This window comes from Ornithorhynchus anatinus, chromosome 21 (assembly GCF_004115215.2).
Source record: "Ornithorhynchus anatinus isolate Pmale09 chromosome 21, mOrnAna1.pri.v4, whole genome shotgun sequence".
In the NCBI taxonomy this organism is placed as follows: Eukaryota; Metazoa; Chordata; class Mammalia; order Monotremata; family Ornithorhynchidae; genus Ornithorhynchus; species Ornithorhynchus anatinus.
The window spans coordinates 16,068,695-16,077,717 of NC_041748.1; the positions used below are offsets into that span (position 1 = coordinate 16,068,695).

The following is a 9,023-nucleotide window of genomic DNA, read 5'->3' on the forward strand; positions in this document are numbered from 1 at the left end:
TTCCCCTCGCCTGGCAGGACTTGTGCCGAGCCGCCCTGCACTATGCAGAACTGGTGCGGAGGAAGGCAGAACGCAGGCCCCCAGCTCCAGGAGAGGCTGTCAGCGAGCAGGTGGGCCAAGGACGCGCCCCCCTCGAGGCCGGGTGGATGGAGGGTGGCCGGAGGGGTTGTCCGGTGGCCCCTTGACCCCCCCTCCCTCAGCTGTGCGTGGCCCTCAACAACGTGGAGCACGTGCGGAAGCTGACAGGGCAGGTGCTGCGGGGCCTTCCGGGGGCGCCCCGGGAGCCGGGCTTGGGCCTGCCCGGAGGGCCGGAGGGCCGGGGAACCCCGCTGGCCCTGCAGGCCCCCGCCCAGGCACGGACGAGGACCTGCGCAGGGAGACTCGGACCCTGGTCGTCCCACCTGACTGCCAAGGGGGACTTGGGTGGGGGGATCTTGGGGGAGGGTGACGGCTGGGCGGGTAACGGGACCCGGGAAGCTGACCGCCGTCAGGTTGAACCCAGTGTGGCCAGGTCCATCCCACTTCCCTCTCTGAGCTCGTTGTGGGCAGGAATGTGTCTGTTCTTATATTGGACTCTCCCAAGCGCTTGGTACAGTGTTTTGCACACAGTAAGCGCTCAGTAATTCCGATAGAATGACTAATAAGCACTCAGTAATTACCACCAATTGATTGATTGCTTGTGCCACAGATGGTGGGTGATGTGAAGAAATTCGTGCAGCACATCAGCCTCTCCCCAGACTCCATCCAGAACGAGGAGGTGAGGGTCCGGCCCAGGACAGCGGTGTGGTGCATTGTGGGGGTTCTGAAAATCAGGCAGCGAGCCTATGACAGCAGGCAGCGGGTGTAAACCAAGTAACAACAACTGTGGGATTTGTAATGTGCTTACTATGTGCAAAGCACTGTTCTAAGGGTTGGGGTAGGTAGAAGGTAATCAGGTTGGACACAGTCCCTGTCCCACATGGGGGTCACAGTCTTCATCCCCATTTTCCAGATGAGGGAACTGAGGCCCAGAGAAGTGAAGTGACTTGCCCGAGTCGATTCTGTCTGGCCTGTGCTCCGGACCCCTTGTTTCTGGGCAGGAGGGTTCTGTGTCGACCCTGCCCTTCTCCCCTTCCCCAGGCTGTGGCCCCGCTCATGAAATATCTGGACGACAAGCTGGTGGTCCTCAACGAATCGCTGGTGAAGGAAAATCTCTGCAGGTGCGGCCAGTTGGGAGGGAGGGGCAAGTGGCGGTCTCAGGGTCCTGGAAGCCCCCCCCACCCTCCCCCTCTGGGGCCCTGCAAGCTCGCTCCCCTCTGCCTTAACCTCCCCCCCCCTGCCTTAACCTCCCCTTCTGCCCCCAGAGCACCAGAAACTTGCCCTCTCTGCCCCCAGGGCCCCAGAAGCTCACCCTCTGGACCCTCACCCCCCACTCTCTGCCCCGAGGGCCCCGGAAGCTCATCCCCCTCTGCCTTAACCTCTCCCTCTGCCCCAAGGGCCCTGGAAGCTCACCCCCCCATGCCCTCACCTCCCCCCTCCAGGGGCCTGGAAGCTCTCCCCTTCTGCCCTCACCCCCTCTTCTGCTCCCAGGGTCCTGGAACTTCTCCCCCTGGACCCTCACCTCCACCTCTGCCCTTACCCACCCTTCTGCTCCCCTCCCTTCTCACGGGTCCCCTGAGCTAAGGGAGCTAGGGACCCTCTGCCCGCCTCCCTGCCCTCCTCATTCATTCATTCATTCATTCATTCATTCATTCAATAGTATTTATTGAGCGCTATGTGCAGAGCACTGTACTAAGCGCTTGGAATGTACAATTCGGCAACAGATAGAGACAATCCTGCCCAATGATGGGCTCACAGTCTAATCGGGGAGACAGACGGCAGAGTAAAAACAGAATGAAACAAAAACAAGACAAACATATCACGATAAATAGAATCAAGGGATGTACACCTCATTAACAAAATAAATAGAGTAATAAAAATATATACAAGTGAGCACAGTGCTGAGGGGAGGGGGAGAAGCAGAGGGAAGGGGGGCTTAGCGGGGGCGGGGGGCAGGGGGAGGAGCAGAGGGCGGAGGGGGAGCAGAAAAGGAAAAGGGGAGCTCAGTCTGGAAGGCCCTTGGAGAGGTGATGCCCTCATGGGTGTGCCCTGGTGCCCACAGGGTGCTGGCGGCGCTGTGGGAGATGCTGCTGTCGGCCATCCTGCAGGCGCTCAGCGCCAACCGCGACGTGTCCGCCGACTTCTACCGAAGGTTCCACTACTCGCTGGAGGTGGGCCGGGGGGCAGGGGGGCAAGGGGGCCGAGGCCGGACAGAGGGACGGATGGAGAGGTGGATGGGGCAGAGGCTTACCTGGGGGCGGAGCTTAGGGCCGCGGTGGGCGGGGCTTGTGGGGGGCGGAGTGACGCCCCCCCCGCCCCGTGGTCCAGGCGCTGGTGGACTTCTTCCACGCGGAGGGCCAGGGCCTGCCCCTCGACAGCCTGCGGGACGCCAACTTCAAGGTACCGCGGGGGGACCGAGCCCGGCCGGGGCGGCCCCGGGGCCCGGGCGGAGGGGTGGTGGTCGTCTGCGGCTGCCCTGACCCCGGCCCCTGACCCCGGTCCTCACCCCGCGCAGACCCTGGAGGAGGAGCTGCGGCTGCACAAGTGCTCCACCGCAGAGTGCATCGAGCAGTATTACCTGGACAAGCTCAAACAGGTAGAGACCCCCCCGCCCCCAACCCCCGCCTCCTCCACACCTCACCCCCTTCACGTCTCTGCCTTTCCCAGTCCATCAATCAGTCACATTTGTTAAGTGCTTACTGTGTGCAGAATACTGGACTAAACGCTTGGGAGAGTACAGTCAACAAGAAACACACATTTCCCCTGCCCACCACGAGGCTTACAGTCTAGAGGGGGAGGCTGACTTTAATAGAAGTAAATAAATGACAGATAGGGACATAAAGTGGGGTGGGGCTGGGAGGGGTTGACCAAAAGGAGCGATTCAGGGCGACAAGGGAGTGGGGAAGAGGAAAGGAAGGCTTAGTCAGGGAAGGCCTTTGGAAGGAGATGGGCCTTCAATAAGGCTTAGAAGGTGGGGAGAGGGATGGTCTGTCAGATATGAGGAGGGAGGGCGTTCTGGGCCAGAGGAAGGACGTGGGCGAGAGCTCAGTGGAGAGATAGATGAGATGGAGGCATAGTCAGGAGCCTGGCATTAGAGGAATGAAGTGTGTGGGCTGGGTTGTAGTAGAAAAATAGCAAGGTGAGGTAGCAGGGGGCAAGGGGATCAAGTGCTTTAAAGCCAGTGGTGAAATGTTTCTCTTTGATGCGGAGGTGGATGGGCAACCGCTGGAGGTTTTTGAGGAGCGGAGAAACGTAGATTGAAAAGTTTTGTAGAAAAATGACCCTGGGCAGCAGAGTACAGTGTGGTCTGGAGTGCAGAGAGACGGGGCAGGGAGGTCAGCAAGGAGGCTGATAGAGTAATCTGGGAGGGACAGGATGAGTGATTGTTTTAACATGATGGCAGTTCGGATGGAGAGGAAAGGGCGGATTTTATCCAGGTTGTGAAGGTTGATCAGACAGGATTTAGTGACAGATTGAAGATATGGGCTGAATGAGAGAGAGGAATCAAGGATAATGCCAAGATCACAGGCTCGTGAGACTGGAAGGATGGTGGTGCCGACTACGGTGATGGAAGTCAAGGGTTTGGGTGGGAGGATAAGGAGCTCTGTTTTGGATATGTTAAATTTGAGGTGTTGGCGGGACATCCAAGTAGAGTTGTCTCGAAGGCAGGAGGAAATGCGAGACTGCAGAGAGGGAGCTCAGGGCTGGAGATGTAGATGTTTGTATCATTCACATAGAAGTGGTAGTTTAATCCATGGGGGCGAATGAGTTCTCCAAGGGAGTGAGTGCAGATAGAAAATAGCAGGGGACCCAGAACTGAACCTTGAGGGACCCCCACAGTTAGGAGATGGGAGGCGGAGGAGGAGCCCATGAAAGAGACTGAGAATGAGTGGCCAGAGGAATAGGAGAACCAGGAGAGGACAGTGTCGTTGAAGCTGAGGTGAGGTGTTTCTTTCCCCTCTTCTCCTCTCCCACCTGCCCGCCTCGTCCTCCCCAACCCCTCCTCTGGTGGGTTGGCAGGAGGCCCAGAACCCAGACCCACTCCCCCAACTTCGCCCAGGAAATTGCAGGAGAGCCCAGGTGCGGGCTGTGGTCAGACTTTGTGCCAGTGTCCACAGTGTGGCCCCGGGTGGGGGAAGCCGGCCACAGGGCCCATCCCTGTCTCCCTTGGTTATTGGACCCATAAGAGTGGCCGTGGGCTGGGGTGTCGGGCCCAGAGGAGCCTGGGCTGGCTAGTGGGGAGGGGCTCTTTGCTGGAGATCAGCAGGCCCCTCCCCAGGACCTCCTTGGGTTCCACCCCCCCAAATCCCCAGGGGTCACCTCCCCCGTGGGTCAGGGTCCTGGGTCCGGCCCAGCATCCGGAACTCACCCCAGCCCGGTGGTGTCGGGGGGGGTCCTTTCTCCCCAAGAGACCCTCGGAGCAGAGCAAGTACGGGCGACTGCGGGTCAAATGCTACTATGAGGCTGCGGAGCAGCGCCTGGCCGTGGAGGTCCTCCACGCGCTGGACCTCATCGCCCTCGATGCAAATGGTCCGTGTGACCCGGGGAGGGGAGCGGGGCGCCCGGGCCCCCTTGGGGGCCCACCACCTGACCTCCGCCCTCCACCCTGCTGCCCAGGTCTGAGCGACCCCTTCGTCATTGTGGAGCTGTGCCCTCACCACCTCTTCCCGCTGGCACGGGCCCACAGGACCCAGGTCAAGGCCAAGACCCTGCATCCGGTCTATGATGAGCTGTTCCACTTGTGAGTCCCCCAGGGCTGCGCGTTGGGGAGGGGGCTGGACTGGGGCGGGGACTGGCTGGAGATCAGCTTGGCCCCTCCCCAGGATCCCACCCCTAATGTCCCTCTGAGATCTCCTCCCTAGCAGTTTGGGGGCCAGCAGGTCAAGGAGAGCTCAGAGTCCTTCCTGCCCCGACCTCCTGGCCTTCTTTTTTTTCATGGTACTTGTTAAGCACTTAGTCTGTGCCAGGCAGTGTACTAAGCGCTGGGGTAGACACAAGCGAATCGGTTTGGACACAGTCCATGTCTCTCATGGGCCTCACAGTCTTCACCCCCATTTTCCAGATGAGGAAACTGAATCAAAGAGAAGTGAAGTGACTTGCTCCACGTCTCCTAGCAGACAAATGGTGGAGCTGGTTTTAGAACCCAGGTCCTTTTGACTCCCGGACCCTTGCATTAGGCTTCAAGGGGAGGAAGTAAAGGGTAGGTAGGGGCACAACGCCCACCTTAGAGTGGATCCCACCATCTCGGGGCGGGAGGGAGGGCGGCAACCACGTCCACACTACCGGTCCCTGGGGCCGCCCTGCTGTCCCGCCCCCTAGCTCGGTGCCCGCGGAGCAGTGCCGCCGGCGGGCGGCCTGCGTGGTCTTCACCGTAATGGACCACGACTGGCTCTCCACCAACGACTCGCCGGCGAGGCGGCTCTCACCCTGAGTGGCATCTGCGGCCTCGGCAGTCCCCGGGCATCGCTGGCGGCGGGAAGAATGTGCAGCCCATCACCCTCCAGCTGCGCCGCCCACTGCCAACGGTAACGTGGACCACCCCTCCCGGCCCCGTTCCCTTTCCTGGGGGATGCCAGTCTGCCTTCGGGGGTGGTGGGGGAAGTCCGTTTGGTCCGAGCCCGGGCCGGGGCACTTCTCGTGCAGTGAAGTCAGCCCTGCGCATGCTGGAAGGCCGCCTGGACAAGGAGGCGCAGGAGTTTGTGAAGAAGCTGAAGGAGATGGAGAAGTGCATGGGAGACGCCGACTGAGCGGCTGCCTTACCCCCCTCTCCCCCCACCTCGCCCGAACCTCCCGCGTCCGTCCCCCGTCGGCCTGTGCGTCAGAAACCCCCTCCCTCCCGTTCGTGGTGGTGTCATGCCAGTGGTTGTGACGGCGTTGTGATGGTGTCGTGGTGCCGGTGAGGTGGCTGCTTCCCGCTCGCCAACTGTCACGTGTGCCTTTGCCCCTCCTCCCTGCCGGCCGGGGGTGCCGGGGCAGCGCCCCCCGCCGTGGCTGGCTTCCCGGCACGCTGGTGACACCCCTGTGCCAAGCTGCTGTGTCTCCTTCAGTTGTCCCCCATGGAGCCACCCTGGCCCCCCAGGCCAGAGCCAGCCAAAAAGGGCACGAGTGCCACCAACTGCCGGGATAGTGGCTGGGCATCGGCCGGGCTCTGTGGACTGGAGCCTCGGCTCTCATCTATAGATCGTCTGTGGTTGGCAGCCCCACGGCAGCGACAGCTGCAGGAACTCCTGGATTGTCGGCGACCCCGACTGTCCCGCTCTGCCCCACAGCCCGTGCCCAGGGGGTGGTCCCGTGTCTACCGTGCCTACGGGGGGACCCGGAAAGCTGCAGACCCCTCCGCGACCCCAACCTCGCTCTGCGGCCAGCCCCGATCCCCACCCATAGGAGAGCACGGTTCTAAGGAACAGTGGTGGCTGAGGAGACTCAGCCAGCCCCCCACCCTAACGACTCCAGGCCCCGCTGGCAACAGAAAGGGACGGGCCCAGACCCGTCTCCTCGCCTCTCCCCCCCCCCAGGTCAGTCTCGTGAAGAGGTGTTTGGCAATGACTCGTGTGTTGTGTGGCGGCTGCTGTGTCTTCTTACTCCCCGGTTTACATTTGTCTTTCACTTCTCAATTAAAAGACAAAATGGCAACTGCCACCCCAAGGGTCCCCAGAGAGAGAGGTGGGAGGACGGGGGAAGCCGGGCCAGGATTTATTTTGCTCAGTTGGGGGGCAAGAAAGCCCCACAGGAAGTTGGCGGGCAAGGGGGCAGCCACGGCCAATCCCCGCAAAGTCTGTTTATGGAGCTCTCCTCCCCTGGAACGGTTCCGGGATGGGCTCGCGGGCTCCTCCCTGGCACCGGCTTCATCTCGGGCCCGCCGCCGGACAGACCCAAGTTCAAGAGTGGCCTCGGCAGTTCCCGCCCGAGGTTCCCCCATTGCCAAAGTCCTTCAGTCTCGATTGCCAGTTTCCGATTCTTTCTCCGCCGCCAGGCCAGGGCCTAAGGCTGAGTCTGTCCGTTTCTCCGCTACTGCGTCCTCCTCCTCCTCCCCATCTTTGTCCTCCTCTTCGTCTTCCTCGCTCTCTTCATCCTCTTCATCCTCCTTGCTCTCTTCATCCTCTTCATCCTCCTTGCTCTCTTCATCCTCCTCCTCTGATTCCTCTTCACTGCTGGTTGTGGCCAACCTGCAAGAGAGGAGGGAGGGTGGGCAGCCGGTGGTCTGGAATTGTGGTGTGGGCCCTGGTTCGGACCCCTGCAACCACAGTTCTTGAGGTGGCCGGACGCCCAGGGGCAGAGGAGTTACCTGGCAGCTGCAACGGGCCTGTTGGGGTTGATGAATTCTCTGCCTGAGTCCACGTCAAAGGGGTCTGGGGAGGGAGGGGACACGGACTTTCAGCCTGAGGCCAGAGCAACCACGGCTCCTCACCAACAAGCGCTCAGAACAGTGCCTGGCACATAGTAAGTGCTTAACAAGTACCATTAATAACAACAGCCCCTGCGATCTCCCCCGGGGCTCTCACCCAGCTCCTCCTCGCTGCTCTCCTTCGTCACAGCCGCCGTGAGGAACTCCTCCTCGACCCGCGCCACGTCTTCGGGGCCTGTGCAGGCCGCGTACCGGGCCAGGAGCTCCCCGTTCAGCTCCAGGAAGCCCTGCCCCCATTTGAACTTCCGCAGCAGCAGCAGGGCTGGGTCGGAAAAGCCTGCCATCGGAGAGACCCCCACATCTGACCCCTTCCCCAAAACCCACCCACTAGCAACCCCGGTGTAACTGTCGCTCCCCCGAACCCTACCATGCCCCCATGGGCATCTGAGAAGCTGTGTGGCCTAGTGGAGAGAACATGGGCCTGGGAGTCAGAAGACCCTGGGATCTAATCCCAGTTCCACCACTTATCTGCTGTGTGACCTTGGGCAAGTCATTTCACTTCTCTGGGCCCCAGTTCCCTCATCTGTCAAATGGGGATTAAGACTGTGAGCTCCATGAGGGGCAGGGATTGTGTCCAACTGGATTTCCTTGTATCCCCCAACGTTTACTATAGTACCTGGCCCACAGTAAGCACTTAACCAATACCACTATTATCATCTGCCTCAGGCCAGATCTCACCTCCCTGTGGGGTCAGAGAGACTGCAAAGGCAAGTGGTTAAAAACGTTGATCACGGGGCCTCCCTGGGCGGGGTGGGAGAAAGGGGCTACGATGGAGGGAAGTGTGTTAGCCGGCATGGACCCCGACTCCCTCCCAAATGGGGGCAGAGCTTCGGCCTGGGCCTCACCCAGAATGGAGAAGGTAGCGGCGAAGGCCTCAACGCAGGACAGCTTGCAGGGCCGCCCGTAGTTGACGGGGTTGGCGGCCACGAGGTAGGGGAGCAGGCGGGCCTGGCCTCCGCGCATCTTTCCGAACGGCGTCTCCTCCAGCCGGGCCCAGGAACAGTCGATGACTGCCACGCCACGCTGTGCCACCAGCTCCCTGCGGGGACCACCAGGTACCGGCCATCGCTCGCCCTCCATCCGAGCCCTCCGGGACCGGGGGTCCACACCCCCCTGGGGCCCGCAGGGAGAGTGAGATGGGGTGAGATGCTCACCTTGCTGGGGCCCATGGGGATGAGGTGTCCACACCTTGCCAGGGCCCACGAGGCGAGGTGCTCACACCGAGCCAAAGCCCATAGGGCAAGATGCCCACACCTTGCCAGGGCCCCCTCCCCTTCTCCGTCCATCCCCTCCTCTGGGGCAACGGGGTCGCAGTGGAAAGGGCGCAGTGTCCCAGTGCACCGTGTGGTCAGGGGCAGGTGGCTGCCCCTCTTGGGGCCTCGGTTTCCTCATCTGTAAGGCAGCGTGGCTTAGTGGAAAGAGCCCAGTCTTGGTAGTCAGAGGTCGTGGGTTCTAATCTGATTCCGCCGCTTGACAGCTGTGTGACTTTGGGCAAGTCACTTAACTTCTCTGTGCCTCAATTACCTCATCTGTAAACACA

General features: G+C 61.2%; 2 protein-coding genes across 2 annotated transcripts in view; one reads left to right on the top strand and one right to left on the bottom strand.

The window, feature by feature from the left end:
* Positions 1 to 5,825, top strand: part of BAIAP3 (BAI1 associated protein 3) — a 39,797-nt gene extending 33,972 nt beyond the window's left edge. Inside the window, 12 exon segments of the mRNA XM_029049596.2 lie at positions 18 to 110; positions 201 to 413; positions 689 to 757; positions 1,120 to 1,199; positions 2,141 to 2,249; positions 2,407 to 2,478; positions 2,594 to 2,674; positions 4,488 to 4,608; positions 4,696 to 4,819; positions 5,398 to 5,480; positions 5,483 to 5,538; positions 5,541 to 5,825. Coding sequence (XP_028905429.1) covers positions 18 to 110; positions 201 to 413; positions 689 to 757; positions 1,120 to 1,199; positions 2,141 to 2,249; positions 2,407 to 2,478; positions 2,594 to 2,674; positions 4,488 to 4,608; positions 4,696 to 4,819; positions 5,398 to 5,480; positions 5,483 to 5,538; positions 5,541 to 5,825 — 1,386 coding nt within the window.
* A 923-nt stretch (positions 5,826 to 6,748) lies between these two features.
* TSR3 (TSR3 ribosome maturation factor) lies at positions 6,749 to 8,720 on the bottom strand. Its single transcript, XM_029049332.2, has 4 exons — positions 8,329 to 8,720; positions 7,581 to 7,760; positions 7,364 to 7,427; positions 6,749 to 7,244 (listed from the first exon to the last, which is right to left on the bottom strand). The coding sequence occupies exons 1-4, from the start codon at positions 8,561 to 8,563 to the stop codon at positions 7,010 to 7,012; spliced, it is 714 nt and encodes a 237-aa protein (XP_028905165.1). The 5' UTR covers positions 8,564 to 8,720; the 3' UTR covers positions 6,749 to 7,009.
* Positions 8,721 to 9,023: the final 303 nt, after the last annotated feature.

Excerpts from the sequence above, each read along its gene's own strand:
- TSR3 (XM_029049332.2), bottom strand. The coding sequence starts at position 8,563 with ATGGAGGGCGAGCGATGGCCGGTACCTGGTGGTCCCCGCAGGGAGCTG. Across the intron at positions 7,761-8,328 it reads CGCTACCTTCTCCATTCTGG|GCTTTTCCGACCCAGCCCTG; the intron begins GTGAGGCCCAGG and ends CTCCGATGGCAG. Across the intron at positions 7,245-7,363 it reads AGGCCCGTTGCAGCTGCCAG|GTTGGCCACAACCAGCAGTG; the intron begins GTAACTCCTCTG and ends CCTCTCTTGCAG.